Source organism: Trichechus manatus, unplaced genomic scaffold, assembly GCF_000243295.1.
Source record: "Trichechus manatus latirostris isolate Lorelei unplaced genomic scaffold, TriManLat1.0 scaffold00054, whole genome shotgun sequence".
NCBI lineage: Eukaryota > Metazoa > Chordata > Mammalia > Sirenia > Trichechidae > Trichechus > Trichechus manatus.
The window spans coordinates 15,914,948-15,934,533 of record NW_004443990.1 but is presented as its reverse complement, the minus strand read 5'-3'; the positions used below and the strand labels follow the sequence as shown (position 1 = coordinate 15,934,533).

At 37.0% G+C, this 19,586-nt stretch overlaps 1 protein-coding gene across 3 annotated transcripts in view; it reads right to left on the bottom strand.

Annotated features, from left to right (window-relative positions):
• The window catches only part of CDK12 (cyclin dependent kinase 12), a 57,266-nt gene extending 38,183 nt beyond the window's left edge, over positions 1-19,083 (bottom strand). For 2 of the 3 annotated variants that reach the window (XR_002824368.1, XM_004378026.2), the window contains exons 1-6: positions 17,960-19,083; positions 12,499-13,389; positions 6,499-6,675; positions 5,541-5,680; positions 4,019-4,189; positions 1,063-1,252 (exon numbers count right to left, since the gene is read on the bottom strand). Coding sequence is in view for 2 of the 3 variants with exons in the window: in XM_004378026.2 (XP_004378083.1) it covers positions 1,063-1,252; positions 4,019-4,189; positions 5,541-5,680; positions 6,499-6,675; positions 12,499-13,389; positions 17,960-19,008 (2,618 nt within the window). In the remaining variant the exon portion in view is untranslated. The remainder of the gene's footprint in view (positions 1-1,062; positions 1,253-4,018; positions 4,190-5,540; positions 5,681-6,498; positions 6,676-12,498; positions 13,390-17,959) is intronic. The other variant, XM_023732816.1, reaches the window with a different exon arrangement.
• Between the last annotated feature and the right edge of the window lie 503 nt (positions 19,084-19,586).

The following is a 19,586-nucleotide window of genomic DNA, read 5'->3' as shown; positions in this document are numbered from 1 at the left end:
GTTCCTTGCAACTGTCCAGCTTCAACTCTTGCCATTATGTGCGTTACCCTTCCTGCTCTAATACTGACATGCTTAATATAAATAAATAAAAAATAAATGGGCTTAATAAATGTTCACTGAATTGAGCAATTTATTTGTTTAAGTCCCCTATTAAACTCTGAGCTCCACAGGGTGACCAACCATCTCACATGGAACTTTTTGTATTAAAACCAGGACAGTCTTGGACAAACCTGGAAGGTTGATCACCCCATTTCATAAGGACAGGAAATGTGTTGTAATCATTCCATATTTCTATATAGATAATCTCTGTTAAACAGAACTGAAATGTTTAGAACAATGGGTGAATCAGAGACAGATGGATATAAATAGCCCAATTACCTAAAGAACCAAACACTGGCCTGCTTTTTACCCCTTAATATGTAGGGTTTTACAAAAAAACGAAAACAAAAACTAAAGCACATAATTCTTCAGATACCATCAATGTAGCGTAGCAAATAACCAGGGCAGAAGAAAGCAGATGATGAAAACTTCTAAAACATTCACACCTGCTCATCACCAAATTCCTGTCGGTCTATAATATTAAAATCTAAGAGTAAGTGTTGGATAGAAAGGTCAATCACCAACTACATCTGTGTTTACTCTGAAATGTGGTAAGCAAGAAAGGCTCAAGAGCAGTTAAACGAGCAGGCATATTTTCCTCCACTAAACAATGGGGAATATCACTAAGAACTCAATGTGGGTTTGATTTTGCTTAGGGCCACAACAATATTGTTTACTAACTATGGCAAAGCCTTCTGAACTCTGATATAGGACGAGTGATTCCCTAGAATGCTTGCAATTAAAAAACTTTTAAAATCCTACATCTGTTAATTCCTTACCAAAACTGAGTCTGGTGGCTCTGCTGATCAGAGTACCCCTATCCTAAGTTGTTTCTCAAGTACAAACATCAGATGCAAAAAAATCTGCACTACTGGGTCTATCGATAATCCCAATTAACTAGTTAAAACTAAGGGGGTTAGAGGAGAGGAATAAAAGTTTAACCCCATTTGATTACTATGTTACCTGTTGTTCAGCAAAATGTTAGAACACTTAATATCTCGATGCAGGAAATTCTTTTTGTGACAGTAATCCAATCCTTCCATTAGCTGTTTCATGAACGACTTGATATGATCCTCAGAAAAGTGCACCAAACCAGATTCTAACAGTCCCATTAAGTCATGGTCCATATACTCAAATACAAGGTAAAAGGCACCTACATGAGATGAAAAAGAAGAAAAATTATAAACAACAACAAAAATGCTAAAATGACAATATCTCAAATTTTAATAGAATTTTAGAGTTGGCCACAAGACCATAAGACTCCCTGGAACAACCTTTTAATTTTATGGGTAAAGAAATTGAATTATCTGAATAACTTGCCACTTCTAATAATAAACAATAGCACTACTATTTGAATTAATCTTCTGATTACTAGTCCAGTGCTTTTTGGACTACTTATGTCTTGAGGGGACAATTGCCCTGATCAGATTGTATTGACTTTTATGATCGAAACAAGGGGTTGGCAAATTATGAACCTACAGCCAAATCCAACCCACTGTCTGTTGTTATAAATAAAGTTTTATTTGTAACACAGTCATTCCCATTTGTTATGTATTGTCTATGACCACTTTTGTGAGGTCTTTACATTGGTTAACAGGACACATAATATGCCAGGGGCAGGATGGTATAGATTATTAGTGAAATTCATAGTATTTAAAAACTGAAAAAAAGATGAATCATCTAATTCAACCCCTAAATTTAGAAATAAATAAAAGGAGTGAGAAGTACTCCAAGAGAACAATTGTGAAAGATTTGAAATCCACAATCTTTCTACTTTTGGCAGGGTACAGGATAGAGGCAACTTTTATTACGTAAGAAATACTAGACCTGGTTAAACAATGATCTATCCAGTCCAAAATTTTGTCTTATAGTACCATAACCAAAAAACCAAAACCAAACCCACTGCTGTCAAGTTGATCCCAACTCATAGCAACCCTACAGGACAAAGCAGAACTGCCCCATAGGGTTTCCAAGAAGCAGCTGTTGGGATTCGAACTGCCAATGTTTTGGAACACTTAACCACTGTGCCATTAGGAATTCTTACTCTAGAGGGTGACCTTCAAAACGTCTATAAACTCTCGGAAATAGTATTACCATTTTAAACAAATGTGCATTTTTTTAAAAGTGTGACTCTATAAGTTTCACAAACTGTTCAAAGAGATCCATGATCTCTTAGAGAGATTTACCTAAGACCTCATACAAATTAATAAGAAAAATGGTAACATTTGAAAAGAGAAGTCAACAAAAGTCACAAATAATGTTTAAGGGATTCAATCCAAAATAATGGTATCGTACTTCACCTATCAAAATGTTGGGGAAGGTACAAGGATGGGCACTCACTGGTGGGACATAAACTGTTACCTTTCTTAAAAGCAATCTAACATTAAATATGAAATTCTACTTCTAAGAAGCTATGCCAAGGAAATAAATCAAAATGCCAAGATTTACCCACAAAATGCTCAATGCAATGTTGTTACAATACTAAAAGAAAATTGGAAACTAAATGTTTAACAGGCGAATGGTAAAGCAACTCTGGGTTCATCCATCTTTATTTGCAATAATTAAAACATGTTAATAATATTGGAGATTATTTATGATACGTGAAGTTAAAACACTAAATATACTTTGATCTTAAAAAAAAAAAAAAAAAAAACCCAAACCCATTGCCGTCGAGTCGATTCTGACTCATAGCAACCCTACAGTACAGAGGAGTACTGCCCCACAGGGTTTCCCAGGAGCAGCTGGTGGATTTGAACTGCTGAGTTTTTGGTTAGCAGATGTAGCACTTAACCATTTTGCCACCAGAGTCCACTGTGATCTCAGTTATGTTAAAATAATATACTATGTATAATATAAAGTACTGAAGGAAATACTCCAAAATATTAATACTACAGAGGTTTTCTACAGATGACAGCATATTGAGTTAGAGTAGGAGAAAAATAATTATTATTTTCTTTTTCTTACTCTTCTGCATTTTCAATTTATCCACAATGTGAATGCATCATATCCAGTTGTTCATTTATTGTTTTATGACTTAAAAAAAAAATTTAAACAGTACATGGTAAATGATTTAAACAGTACAGAATGCCACGGATTAAAAGCAAGCCCCTTTCCAGAAGCAACCAATTAACAATTTCTCATGAATCCTTCCAGACACTATCTACACACTGTATTATTTTTATAATTAGAAAAAAAAAAAATTGAAACACACCCTGAAATAGATACAGTATTCTTAATTCTATTCAGATCTGACCCTAAATACTGTTGTGTAAGCACATTTCTTTGTTTGTTTTATAACTACTTTTCTCAAACTCAAGGGGTGCCACTCCCCTAGTGCTAATATCCTTGAGGCTCTGTAAATAAGTCTAGCTTTACATTATCCCTTACCTTCCTAATATTATGTACCTCAATCATATTCTCTTTTAACATTCCAAACTATATTCCCAGATGCCATCACTTCACTTGACCCTAAAAGTTCTATCTTCAGTTGCCCGTCTCTAAACCTTGTTCAGATTTGCTTTATAAAAGGCAGTTTGAATTACATAAAATTATTGTTATTACAATATAACTTCTTAAAAAAAAAAAAGACTTTAAAAACCTAGGAAAAATTGGTTGGGAGATGGTCTTATACTGTTTATCTTATCTTATTAGATCTTACAGCAGAGCCTACCTAACACATATTTTAATGATTAACAATCATTTCTAAAAGTATAAAGAGTACTCTGACGAAGACTAAATATTTTACAAAATAAGCACTGCTCAGCACAAGAGCAATCTGCCAACATCTTAACTCTGGTAGGGATTACAGAAAGAAGCTGTACTTTAGCATTACCTATTAAAAAATTACAAAAAGCAAACAAGGTAAGAAAGGAAAATAAGAATGTACCAAACTATGCTGTAGAAAGTTTTCTGCTAGTACCTTTGTCCTTCTTGAAATCCAGCGCATCCTGTTTATCTGTGACAATTTCCTTCATGTTAACAACACTCCGATGGATCAACTGACGAAGGATTTTGATCTCACGAATGGCTGTAATTGGGAAGCCCTCTTTCTCATTGTCTAGTCTCACCTTCTTCAAGGCCACTAGCTCCCCTGCCAAAACAAATTCAAACCATTATCATTATCAATTAGCGTTTTTTTGGCCACCATCATGAACCAGCCAATATATACCCCTACTCTGAAAGACAGATTTCATATCTACTTTAATGCTTATTTAAGGAGCTCTTGTGGCACAGTGGTTAAGCACTCAGCTGCTAATCATAAGGTTGGCGGTTCAAACCCACCAGCCGCTCTGCAGGAGAAAGATGTGGCAGTCTGCTTCCATAACGATCTATAGCCTTGGAAATCCTATAGGCAGTTCTACTCTGTCCTACAGGGTCCCTAAGAGTCAGAATTGACTTGACGGCAAGGGGTTTTGGGGTTAATGTTTATTTGCCAGATACTTTTATATCTTACAGAAAAAAAATCCCTACGCTCCCTTCATCTTTGATTTTTTTTTTAAGACTTAGAATTAATTTTTAACAACATTCAGTTAGGCCTAAAAATTCAGAATATTAAAGTCAACTAATAATTCAACTTCATTTTATCATTTTATCTTCAAAGACTTCCCCCTTACCAAACAAGTAACAACGTAGAAATTTTATTTTCACTATCTCTTAAATTCTCAACCAGCTATAAAATGTTTAGCATGGACAACAAAAAAGAGGAGCGTTTTAAAACAGTAATAATTATACTCTTTGGACAACTTTAGACTATTTAGTAACTTTTGGAGAACAAATTAGATCTCAAAATTTATTTTTTGCTAAATCCCATTTAAGACATTACCTGATGCTGTCAAGTCGATTTCGACTCACAGCAAGCCTATAGGACAGAGTAGAACTGCCCCATAGGGTTTCCAAGGCTGCAATCTTTATGGAAGTAGACTGCCACATCTTTCTCCCACAGAGTGGCTGGTGGGTTTGAACTGCTGACCTTTCGGTTAGCAGTAGTGCGCTTAACCACTGCACCACCAAGGCTCCTTACTTAAGACATTAGTACTGCTAAAATTACTAACCTTCTGACATCAAGAATTTTGTGGCAATATTTGTTACTGTTGGCTGCTGTGGAGTCAGCCCCCCAACTGATGGCAACCCCATGCACAACAGAACAAACTACTGCCTGGTCCTGTACCACCTATGATCGGTTATGGATCAGACTGCTATGATCCATAGGGTTTTCATGGAATGATTTTCAGAAGCAGATTGCCCGCTCTTTCTTCCTAGTTCATCTTAGTCTGGAAACTCTGCTAAAATCTGTTCAGCATCATAGCAATACGCAAGCCTCCACTGATAGATGGGTGGTGGCTGTGCATGAAGTGCATTGGCCAGGAATAGAACCCAGGTCTCCTGCACGGAAGGTGAGAATTTTACCACTGAACCACCACTGTCCCCATGGCAATATTTACCTGTGTCTTTGTCCTTGGCTTTATACACTTGGCCATAGGTTCCCTCTCCAATAATCCCAATAATGTCAAACTTGTCCACACAGCGCTTCCCCCAGTCACTTTCTGTTTGTCTTCTTTCTCCATAACGAGGGCAACAAATTCTAAAAAAGACATAACAAATAAAAACAACAAAAAAGTGACTTTAAAAGATTAAATCTAATGAAAGAAGAAAACAATTCTTTTATGATGATCTCACTGGCTCCTGCATTTTCTGAATTTCTTTATTAAAAAAGCAGGAATCAAATGTTATGAAATAGTTTAAATAGTCTCTCGCAAGGGCTAAGACACAGACACTAGCTTCAGGAAGACCTAAGATCAAATAGATTTGCTGCTTACTTTCTGATCTCTTGAGTATCAGCTTCCTCAACTGTAGAATGGAAAAAGAATCCTATGCCATAGGGTTACTATTAAAAGAAGATATAAAAATCTGGCAGTAAGATGTGCTTAATAAATGGTTTAATTATTTTTATTGTTAAGAGAGGAATGTTCATAATCAGAAGATCAAACCTGGATCCTAGTACCTTAATGGCATAGCAACTTACGTGCTTTAGGGGGTAAAAAAAAATCCCAAATCTATTGATTTTTTCATTAATGTATGCATGGTTGAAATACCCTGAATAAAAGGCCTTTTTCCTTCTTTAATACTCTTAGCATTATGGCATTATGAACTCAAAAGAAATGATGAGATCAGTGTCCGCTGTATATTTGGATTTGGGAAATTTGTGCTTTTCTAAAAACACAGCTAGGTATCTGTGGGTGCAGATGAATAGTTGTCTCCTAGAATGGCTTTTATCCATTAAAATAAAATAAAGGAGCATATTTCTATGATCTTACTGGCATGGGTTGTGGAAGAAATGTGTGAGATTTAGGTCGAAAGGAAGGAAGCTATAATTAAGGATAGGTAGCTCCAAAAACTCACTTTGGTCTCTTTTTATATGGTTGCTGAGGTGGTGTGATTGCCTTTGGTTCTGGAGAGTCTGGGGGAGATGGATCCCCACCAGGGAGCTCCGGAGGGAGAGGGAGGTCCATGAGTGAGTGACGTGTCCTCTGTTCCTTCTCTTTCTTTACAGGTTTTGAAGGGAGAGTTTCTTTTGGACTAAACAATGGAGGGGAAAAGAAGAAATTGATCACAATTATTTAAAGGATAGGCAAATAAAACTTTTCAAAGAGATAACAATACTGGCTATTAAAAGATTACAAAGATTTTACTTTTAAGGGAAAAAAATCTGTAATAAAACACAAGGAAATGGACTTTATCACAGCTAAAGGTAACTAGACTTTGCAAAAAGAAACCTATAGCACGTTAAAGGAGCAATGAAAAATTTGGGATATTACTTGTAAGTCCTTTATCAAACTCCTTTATGTCCTTCCTAAGACTTTTTAGATATTTACTGAGATGAAATAAAATGCAGGAAGTAATCATTCAAAAGTCACAGAGTACACTACAATTTATAGAGTTCATCAAACCTACTCTCTATTTTAAGCAGGGAAGATTTAAATAATGAACGCGAGCGCAACAATTTAACACTACTATATTACCAAAAACATGGAGAGAACTTGAAAAAGGAAATGATATTTTAGAGATTTTTTTTTTTTACAAGAAATACAGTTAAGCTAGAAATCAAAACTAATGAAAATATATGACTTATTCTATTGATTTGAAAGCATAAAATCATCTCTGACCAGCACAAATTTAAGGGAAAAGAGTCCCAAACAACTATCTCAGAGTCATTAAGGCAGTTGGTAGCAGAAGGCCTCTCACGATAATCAATAAATTAAAATAGCAGGGGCGGGGATAGCTCTCTTGGAATAGACAGGAAAAGTCAGTTATCAGATCCAACTTTTTAACCATCTCAATTATTTATGAGCAAAGGAAGGACTCAGTGTCATACACATCCTCAGAAAAGATAGAAGACTATAGTGCAGCATACTAAAACATGTGTACAAATAAAACCATGCTAGACAGTAAGTCTTTTCTATTTCTTCATACTATCAGATGTTTGAAAAGGATCTGAGAATCCTAATCACAGTAGGATCCTCCATTTTTCTAACAGTTGATTATAAAAAGCATATATATTCTTTGCACAAATACTTCCACAAAACCATGAAGAACAGATCTAATCCTTAGCAACTCATCTCTTTTAAAGCATGTTGCTGCCCCTTGTGTGTGAAATTATAACTCTTTTCCAAAAAATATTTCTTCAAAATATAAGAATATAATCTCAAGAGCTACTACTTCCTACTAATTTCCATTATTTTAATCTCTTGTAAAATCACACAAAATAGAAGATTTAGGTTAGTCTGTACCACACATTAACCAGAACTGGAGTAGTCAATGGAATGCAAAATGAACATCTGAAATTTTCTCTTGAGTTACTGGTAGAGATGGACACACATTATTATAATTTGTACTAAGATTTTTCTACCCTGGGAACACAGTCCATTACCAGAAACTCTTGAGTCAGGTTGCGACAGAAATTTTAAAAAAGTCCCCAATTTCTAAGACATTCAGAAAAGAAAAATCTGTAATTTCTCAACTACTAATGTCAGAATATTCTTTATGTATCTTTATAATCAACTCCTCATGATTCACAAACAGATTTCTTCTTGGTTCTGCTTCACTAAAAGAACAAGAACAAAAGTATTTAAACTATGTCACCACCACTTCAAGTAAGTTCAAATAGTTTTATGTTTAGGTTTTGTTTTCTTCAAGGGTTCAAATAAATTTTTGCTACTAAGAAAATGTAAGCTGCTTTTGGAAAATTACTTTTTTTTTGCTTGCTTATTTCAAGAAAGAGTAAGTGTTTCATAGAAAATATACTACCAGTACAGGGCACACAATTTGAATAGAGATCAAATCCTGTTTAAACGAATTTCATTGTACCAAAAACCTTGAAATAATGATGGCCCATAAATCACAATGTCTAACAACATTATGGCCTTTACCCTTTAGTGTAGCACACTTAGTGCTCAACTACTAGCAAAAACGTTGGCGATTGGAACCCACCCCGAGACGCCTAGGAAGACAAGCCTGGTGATTTACTTCTGAAAGGTCACAGCCTGGAAAACTCTATGGAATAGCTAGCTCTACTCTGCACATATGGGGTCACCATGAATCAGAATTGACTCCACAGCAACTAACAACAACAACACAGAGTGCTGAGGACATGTGGTAGATGCAAAGAGGGTCTAACATAAGGTAGCAGATACTATTATGGCAAAGTTCTTACTTGAAGATTTAGTACCAGGAAGTGCTGATTTACCATATCAATATAGTACTCCCTGGTTTCCCATTTATATCTGAGGACACTTTCACATGTGGTGAGTGGATTGCATTGTGTATAGTAACTAAAAAAACAAACAAAACAAAAACTATTAAGCTCTAGGACTGTCCAAATTTCAGAATCTAGATAGTATCTTGGAACTCATGATAATGGGATTTGATCTGTAGGTAATAAGAAGTCCTTGTTAAGAAATAATATGGAATTTACATTTCAGCTATTCAAAAAGAAATTTAATTTCTCAGTAAACAATTTTTAAGTTTCAACAGCATAAGTTACTTTGAATATAGCCATTTATCTCTATCTCCTTAAAGCAGGTTGTTTAAAAAGGGATTTCACTTATATTTACAAACTTGTATTAAAAATTTGAATACATAAAATACAGAAACCAAGCATTCTACTAGCAAAATTCTAAAATAAACTGAATGCTCATTCAGATCCTTACTTTCTTTTCTACCCAGAGCTCAATACTTCTAGAGATACTGTCTTTTAAAATAACGTAGGACATAGGTAAAGTCCAAATGAACCAGGCTTTCAGAAAAATAAGGCAGAAGAAAACAAGATTAAAAAACCTAGGCCGTTAACTGAAATTTCTAAGAAAAGTATATAGATGATCTTCTTAAAAGCAAAGAGATTCCCATAAATAGCTATGTTCAAGAAGAATGTACTATATCAGAGATGCGTATCTGTAGCCTTTGGTTCTTGACAGTAAGAATTGTAGACCACGAATAAGAAAGGTTTTTGCGATGTTGTTGTTAAGTGCACTTGAGTCAATTTTTGACTCACAGTGACCCCACGTGACAGAGTAGAACTGCCCTATAGGGTTTTCTAAGCTAAAATCTTTACGGGAACAGATCACCAGGTCATTCATTCTCCCTCGGCGTGAGTGAATGGGTTCAAACCGTCAACCTTTCGGTTAGCAGCCAAGCACTCAACTGTTGCACCCCAAGCTAAATTCACTCCTGCATTTAATATCTGGATTAATACACTCTTGACCAAAATATATGTTTGAAAGAAAATTTTCATTCTTTTCCCAAAAGGACTCTAAAAGAAAGACAAATCCTCTGATACAGCCTTCACATCATCCATACAGCAACTGATTTCTTAACTGCACACCCAGTGTCGTTTTACACAAGCTCTGACACTGGCTCCTTCAGCAGTTTTACTTACTCATTCAAATAACCAATTATTTACTGACTGCACTCTCTGTTCTATGTTTAAGGTACTGTAGGTAATAAAAATATGTGTAAGTCACACTCTCAATGTTTAAACTGCTGCAGACTTAAGTGAGAAGAGAAAACAAAGAGAAACATAAGTGAGCTCCCTGTACAACTTTCAGATTTCTTACTGAAAAGTCTTTCGACATAAAAAGTATTTTTCATGTGAAAAGAGCAGCTGGTACATGGACAGAGAGGCATCAAATTTTTTTTTTTTAAAAAACAAAATAAAAAAACCATCTAGAATTTAAAATTAAAAAAATGAAAAATTAAAATCAATAGAAGTCTTCATTTCCATTTTTCTACCTTTAATAATTTGTTAATACTGTACGTAGAAAACAATGAAATAGTTGTTAATCAACTGATATTAAATAATTATACATTTAAAAATAATTACACTGGACTAGGAAATTATAGTATACTTTCATAATCAGAACTAATATATAGCAAAAATAGTTTTGTTCACTTCATTCTCTCATACACACTCTTAAAGATAGCCACACATCCCCAAACACTGAACGGCCTTACTTTACTCCTCATCCCCAAGCTGAAAGATAAAAATCTCCAAGTGCCTTCTATTAACATTATCCCATCTCTGGAAATCTCCATTTTACATTGACACATGGTAAGTTCAACAGTTATCTGTAGACTTGGTTAGCCAAGTAAACAAGAATTCAAGATTCTTAGCCACACTGATACTGTTACAGCAACTGTGTAAACTAATATTTAAATGAGCTTCCTGTGGATAGATAATGGGCAAGGGTCCTTTTGGATAATGCTCAACTATTTCCTTTTCCAGCAAAAACTATAAAAACGTATAGTTTTTATCTATGAGAAGTATATTGTGTACCTCAAACAAATTTTGCTACATAAATTTCAGGTTCTGTTCTTCTCCTTTGTAGTTCTCAGATGTGCCAGAATTCATAAATACCTATTAATATTAGAAAGAGTATGTGGAATTTTTCTTTAAAATCAGATTTACCACTATGAATAGGAATGAAACCATTTTTTAAATAGTGCTCTTTTTTCATTTAATACACTTGTACCTTCCTAGAAGGCACAGAACATAGACCAAAAGGGCTGAAATGTATCCTTATCCAAATTACTAATGTCATCTGGAAAGAAGTAGAGGCTTGGGAAATGGTATGGGATGAAAGATCAGTGGTACTTATTTTTCTGCTTACAATTAAAGTTCACTGCAATAAATGCAACTCCTATCCTAGAGAATAAGAGGGTAGGATCTCAGTAGAGGAAACAGTAACACAAAGACTGTCATGACATGTGTCACAGCTAAAGTATGTTTGTTTGGTGGTACTTGTCTGGCTAGTCCTGCCAAGAGATTAAATAAATACATTTCCTAATGCTTTCCATAAAATTAGATTCATGCCCCATAATCATTCTCAATACTGAAAGGACTTATTAGAGTTAGAGCGTTTCCCATCATCCCATTGTGAATTATATTCTAATTAGCAAAGATTCTATATACTGTTCTTTTGTTACTTGTACAATTAATTTTTTTTTTTTTTTAAAGCAGTCCTACTCATAATAAACATGGTTGGGAGCCTGATTAGGAGGAGAAAAAAAAAAAAGCCTCCAGCGACAAAAGACATTTTGGGGACCACTAGGAATATTTGTAGGAGCCCTGGTGGTGCACTGGTTAAGTGCTCAGCTGCTAACCAGAAGGTTGATGGTTTGAACCTACACAATGGCTCTGTGGGAGAAAGACCTGGTGATGGGCTCTTGTAAAGATTACAGCCTAGAAAACCCTATGGGGCGGTTCTACTCTGTCACATGGGGTCTATGAGTCAAAAATCAACTCGATAGTACCTAACAACAGGAATATTTAATTAAATATTATTACTATTGATATTGTGATATTGATAGGATTTTCCTATATTATATAATTAAACCAACATTAAATTTTTTTTAGAGTGGTAAAGGTATTGTGGTAATAGAGAAAAACGTTCTTATTCTTAGGAGAAATATGTTGAAGTATTTAGGAGTGGAATGTCATGATATCTGCAATTAAAGCAAATGTAGCAAAAAGCTAACAACTGGTGAATCTAGGTAAAAAACATATGGCTGTTAACTGCATTATCCTTTCAATTTTTCTCAAAGTATTAAAAATTTCAAAATAAAAATTTAAGTGGAACAATTCTGATTTTTAAAATCTGAACCAAAACTAACCTTAGCAATAAATAAAAATGATGCGAAAATGGGGTTACTAGGCCTCAAATCCTAATTTTCTCTTCTCAAGTAATAACGTCACAAATAAAACTTTTGTACTAGAAAACCAAACATCAAAGGAATGTCGTCATAAAAGCCACGCATTAGAGTAGTTTTGACAAAATGTGAGCACAGAAGATACATTATACATGGATCAGGAAGGTTAATTTTTTTCAAGTTAACTAAGGGACTTACCTATCCATGTCATCATCTCCAGGTAATAAGGGTGGGAGAGGCAGAGGAGGCAATGTTGAAGTTTTCAGGTGTGGAATAGCAGCTGTTACAGACACTTGAGTCTTCACAGAAACCTGTACAGGGGGCTGAGAATTTGTCTGAGAGGACAAAGCAGATGTCCTTGGGTGAGTAGAAGTGGGCAAAGTTGAAGTACTAGAAGCAAGAACCTGACTAAATGCTGGCTGGGGAGGAGGCAGAGGTGGTTGCTGTGGAGTAGCTGGTAGTGGAGGCAAAGGTGGCAAAGGGGGTGTCTGAGGAGGAGGGGTAGTAGTTGGTAAAGGAGGTGGAGGAGAAGTAATTGTGGGGAGAGGTGGGAGGGTTTCCTTTTCTGATGTCTCTGGCTCCTTTGGAGTAACAATCTCCTCTTTCGATCCTATAGGTTTACAGTCTTTTGTTCCCTGTGCTTTCAAATCTTTAAGAAGAATAGGATGTTTTTCAGAGTTCTCATCCAACTTTAATTTCCCTGTATCTAAAGAATTTTTGACCTCTGTGTTTAGATGTGTTACATTCACCAGTTCAGTATCTGGAGCAGATTTTTCCAATTTTAAAACTCTGGGTAACTTTTTAGACTCCAAGCCTGAATCCTTAGCCTCTACTGAACTGTTCTCTTTTCTAGGCAAAAATATAGGTGAACCCTTGGATTCCTTTCCATCCACTTTTGCTGCAGCAGCAGCTGCTGCTCTTTCCTTCTTTTTCCTACTGAGTTCAGCTCCCAGGCTGGAGTTCAATGGAAGCCTGACAGGTGAAATACTGGAATGCCGACTGCGTGACCCAGATCTCTTCTTTTTACTATGAGAAGATGAATGTCTTGCATATCCAGGACTTCTACTTCTGGACTTCATGGATTTCCTACTGGAAAAAGAAAAAGGCAGTTTAACATGGAGAGACTACAGCAATCTGTGGAAGAAAATAGATCAGTAAAACAAACTGTGGAGAACTGTGATAGATGTCAACAGAAACAATGAGTTTGAGAAACTGCCACAGTCAAGAAAAGCCTAGAGAGCCAGCATGAGTAAACGTAATGTAGTATCCTGGATGGGCAGAAGCCCCGGTGGCACAGTGGTTAAGTGCTCAGCTGCTAACCAAATAATTGGCGGTTCAAACCCACCGGCCATTCCACGGGAGAAAAACGTGGCAATCTGCTTCCATAAAGATTATAGCCTTGAAAACCCTATGGGCAGGGCCACCCTGTCCTATAGGCTCACTATGAGTCAGAATCATGGCACACAACAACAATCCTGGACAAGATCTGGGAACAGAAAAAGGACGTTAGGTAAAAACTAAGGAAATCTGAATGAAGTATGGACTTTAGTTAATAATAGTGTATCAATATTGGTTTATTAATTGTAACAAATGTGCCATACTAATGTAAGATGTTAATGACAAAGGAAACTGGGATATATGAGAACTCTCTATTATCTTCACAATTTTTCTGTAAATTTAAAACTGTTCTAAAAATTAATATTTAAAAAATAATTAGTTTAGAAGGAACTAAGTCCTGCCTGACAACATATTTGAATCATTTATCACTAAAAATTATCTATTATGTACTCAACTGAAGAAAGCTGGATCAATATTTTTTTCTACTCAGGAAAAGAAATAGCCATATTCACAATGATTTCTTTCATAATTTTGGTTTTACTCTTCAATGAAGTGAAAATATGATAAAGCAGTCACACTCTATACCAAAGGCGGGCTATATCAATCAGGAAGTCAAAAGTAACTAGTATGCATCACCAAAACCTTAATTTTTTTAACTACAGAGCTACTTAATTGGTAGATCCCAAGAAAATCTTTTGTTCCTTGTACCATCAGTTTATAATACAGTTGTGCCTACACTGGTACACTGGTACTTTTAATATAAAAATGATTCCCAATCAACTTTTTAGAAACCCATAAAGCAAAGTATTATTGTACTTTCAATTTATTTTCTTCATAAGGAAGAACTGTGCAATAACATCTGAGAACCTTTGAAACAGATTATTCTAAATTGAAACTCAACTCTCATTAACTCTTTTTGCTTTTTACTAAAGCCTAACCTGCACAGGCCTCAATGTGAGGGGAGGGGGGGAAAAAACCACACTAAAAACGTGACTGGACAAAACATAATTTGTTCAGTAGTTTTGAACAAATTTTTCCCAGTCCAGATCATCAATATCTCCCTTTATCTCTGATCACTGGTAAGACCGATTTCAATCAAAATGTTTCAAAATAAATAGCACATGTGTGTAGGAGAAACAACTCACATGATGATGGCGGCCATCGTTTTCTTTTACCTATACTGCTTTTGGAAGTTTGTGCCAAAAATTAAATAGTAAAAATACAAAGTCATTACTGGAAAGGACAGTACTCAAATTAAAAAAATAAACAACATATATATACACACACATACATATATATATTTGAGTATGGAAATATGAAATACTGAAAGTAGTTATGTGGATTTACCAAATACAGGTACCCGTAAGAAAATTACTATTTCTCTTGAAAGGTCTTCTCTGCTTGAACTGGAGTTGGGATTAAAACAAATGACATCCTTATCCCAGGGAAAACGTCTAGAACGTCAAACACTAGAAATACCATGCACTACAAACCACTGTTTCTTTAGTCTTTCAGAATGACCAAATCTTCCTAGACTGCTACAAACCCTTCAACTTATGAACAGAAGCCTACTGATTATAGGACATTTGTATGGTCGTATAATTATGGCATTTTTAGTGATACAAATGCTATATTTGAATTCCAGATCCATTCCTCAAGAAAAAAAAAGGAGGAGGGGGCAACAAATAGATAGATGCAGGCAATGATGCATAATTTGTCTTCAAACTCAAATCCATTTTCTCCCCTCAATTGTTAGGTTCTACCCATTTACTACTTTGTTGGATGTAAAGACATTTAATTTCTGCCAAAGCATTTTCAGTCTTTTAAAACAATGTTGCTTATTTCCTTCTGACTGTGCCTCCCAAGGAAAAAAACAGAAAATACCATAGAAAGGATCTGTATGTTTCTCTACTCTCACGAGTTTAATCCAGAATTTTTTGTACTTACTGTTTGGGATTCCAATGAATGATGAAAAATATGTAATGGACATACACAAACATATAATGCTGTCATAAGCCAACTAAAATGTACCCATGACTCCAGGAACACTATGTAGTGTTTATATTTGTATCCCATACAGCTGTATTGTATCTCCAATTCTTTCCTGATTTATTTTTATCATTACTGCACTGGTTTCAATTAAGTGAGCAGAGGAAGGGAGAACTTGAGATGTGGTGTTTTCTCTAAGAATCCAAAAGGAATCATTGCAAAGAAGCAGAAGTTACTGAAACTTGTTTTAACATTTTAGCCTCAATGTACTTCTATATTCCGAAGCCCCACAACAGCAAAAATTCTCAGCTTTAATGAAACTACTCATTCAAGAAACATATTCTGAAAATATTTCTTTGGCTTCCTTAAAAAACTAAGCAACTTTACAAACGGTGCACTTAACACATGCATTTTACTGTATATAAATATTACTCTTAACCCCTTCAAAAAAAAAAAAAACTGAACTGTAGCAAATGGTATACATGCTTACGTGATTAGACTGAAGTATACTGATGTCTGCAACATACTTTGAGAGGAATCAAAACAAAACAATGGACTGATGGCTGGATGGAGAGATGGACAGACGTGATAAAACATATAGCAAATATTAATGGTAAAATCTAGGTTGAAAGAACTGTACAATTATTCATTTCACAATTCTTTCAACTTTGCTGTATTTGAAACTTTTCTATAATTACATGGGGGAAAAAAAGACTAAGGAACTTCAGACTTTGACACCTAGGAACCCTGTAGCTTGACAAATTCAAACTAGTTTATGAATAATTATGTTAGCAAAAATTACTCACACTGACATATAAAAGATATGCATGGATTTTTCAAATCAGCATAATTTCTCTACTAGTGTTCAACAGCATTATCCTTGTTCATAGATAAAACTTCCTGAGTGGTGCTATGTAAACGCAGTATACTGTGCACTTTATATTTACTAACTAATTTAATCCTCACAACAAACCGAGGAATGGGTAGTTATCATTCCCATTTTAAACATGAAGAAACTCCGGCATGAAGAAACTAAATCATTTGCCAAAAGTCACAAAGCAACATTAGGATTCCACTTTGGGTCTAACCTCAAAACCCATGTTCTGCTTTTGTGGACAGAAGTGAGTCTACAAAGACAGAGATACATCTCACCACCTAGAAACAGTTTTCCACAGATAATTTACTCAAACAATTAAATTCCAAACTTACATGCTTTTCTTCACAAGAATATCATCATGAAGGCACTCCTACCGTTTTTTAAGAGAAAGATTTTGAAACTTGCCAGTGCTCACAAGGTAGGTCAATAGTGATGTAAAGAAAACCAAATTGTCTGGAATATTATTCAGCCACAAAGAAAAATGAAAACCTTGAAAATATTATGCTGAGTGAAATAAGTCACTCAAAAAAGGACAAATATTGTAGGATCCCGCTTAAACGAAACATCTAGAGTAGACAAATGTATAGACAGCAAAGTTTACTGGTGGTTACCAGGGGTGACAGGGAAGGGGAAAAGGGGAGTCATTGCTTAGGGGGCACTGAGTTTGTTAACGGTGATGGAGTAATTTGGAAATAGATAATATAATGGTGATGGTTGCACAATATGATAAAGGTAATCAACATCACTGAAATGTACATGCAAAAATTTTGAAATGGCAAATGTTTTATATATGCATATGTACATATAATTTAAAGAGAAAGAAAACCAAATTGTCCTTAGAACCAATTTCTGCTAGGATAAGCCATCAAAAGGAAAAAGAACTACTTGGCTGAATTTCCACTAGAAACATCCGTTAAAAAGATGGAATTCTTTAATAAGTTATTGAAACACCGTCAATTAGGAAATGAATAAACTTACAGGTTTAGATGGCAGCACATATGATAGGATGGCCTAGTCAAATAGCCTCAAGATAATACAAATGAGAATTTGTAACGGCTTAACTCCCCAATCAGGGTCAATAGAGTCTAAAGCACTAATACCAAGGTGATTTAAGACAAAGCAAAAGAAACAGCTAGACAAGCTCTGGGAACCAGAACTCTGTACTCAAGAAGCATAGGTCTATGATTTTCTCACAGAGGACCTTGCAACTGAAGAGCCCACCACTGGAGAAGTACCTACCTTCAGCAGCTTTAGACATGTTAACTCTCTATACTTCTCGAATTTTAGGTTATAAAGAGAGGCCAAATTCACCTACTTGCAAGACTAGCCAAAAGCAAGGTGTCCTAGTCAATGATGGCTAGGACACTAGGGGCTTCAACAAAATGTTCGCTGGCTAATTTCCAGTTCCTCACACCCAACCCTAAGTTAGAAAGGATGGTTAGACAAATAACTCACCTGGGAAGTGGACTCCTACTCAGAGACCGCTTGCTCATGAACGGGCTGCTGGACCGCCTTCGACCATAGGGACTGGGTGACCTACCACTGTAGGAGCCACTCCTTTCATAGCTGGATGAGCGTCTCCGGCTATAGGGACTCACAGATCTCTGGCGTCTACTGTAAGGACTGGGTGACCGCGTGCTGGACTGGTAAGCTGAAGGCTCCTTGTAAGGAGGGCTAATTGACTGCCTTCTTGAGGTACTTCCAGGACTCTTCTTGTAGGAATCATAATTGCTGGAGGTGTGAGATCTTGGGGGACTAAGGTCATAATCTTGGCTGTAAGAAGCTCCTGAGGGGCTATCATCTTGCTTGGGGCTGTCAGACCACTTCCTGTGGGGACTCCTGGATCTCCGTTTGGGGCTGTCCACTGTTTTATAACTTTTGGGTGTTTCCCTTTTCCGATGACTTTTACTCCGATCTTTGTGCCCAGATTTCAACTCACGTTCTTTCCGGGTCTTCTCTTTATGGAGTTTGGATGACCTGGATTCCTTGTTGCTGCTGCTTTTGGATGGCTGCGTCTTCCCATAGTCATCATTCTCCTCATTTGAACGCTTTGAACTTCCTGATATCCGGTCCTTCATCGATCCTGACTTGGTGGAGACGTCCTGGTTTTTCTCTTTTTCTGTCTGTTTAGTTTTTAGTAAGTCCCGGGAACGTCTATGCTGGTGGTGACGATGTTTGTGCAGGCGGTCACTCCGATCAGTTCCACGGCGTTCATCATTCTCTCTCCTCTCTAGTTTGAAGGCCATGTCATCGGAGAAGGTGTCTGAATCAGAGCTGATGTCATCATACTCCACCAAAGGTTTGATAATTGTACCCAAAGGTGCTGCTTCGGGGGTCACCAACCCCATGTCTTTGGAGTGCTTGGACTTATGCCGTTTGTGCTTCGACAGCAAGCGGTGACGCTCTCTGCTGTTGGAGCTGCTACCTCCCGATGACGGCGGCAAAGTTCCAGAAGCTCCTCCACTCCCGTCCTTCTTGCCCCCATGTCTCTCTGAATTGGGCATTCCCTTTCCCCTGGCCTCAAGAAGGGGAAAAAGTTCCCCAGCACTCCAAAAAGTAGGCCCCACCCTCCCCCCCAGCCCCTAAACCCTCACCCACCAAAGTGCCCCCAGAAGGGGGTGGGGAGGGAAGGGGCGGTAGTCCAGGCTCCTCCCTCCCGACTCCTCAGCACCCTCCTACATGAGGTGGGGGGTGAAGGAGCGAGGGGAGAAATGAGAGTTCCTCAGCAATGGAGTTGCGAGACCAAGGGGAAGCTGCTCAAGTCTGTTTCCCCTCCTCCCCCTGCCGAGCCAACCTCAGGCCCCGGCGCCGGGGAGGTCGAAGTAGTAGTAAGCCGATGGCCCGGGGCTGTGGGGCCGACTCCGGCTCTGGGGCCCTGTGAGGACTGCGCGGGCCCTTCCCCTACCCGGTAGCCCGGCTCGGGGCGGTTCCTGTCGCTGAGATCCCGCGGCCTAGGTGCCTCAGGCCCCTTTTGTCCCTCGCTCCTGAGGTAGCTCCTTTCCTTGCCTCCGCCTCACCTCAATACCTCACACACTCAATCGCTCCCTCAGACTCACAGTCACACACTAGGTTAAACCGAAAC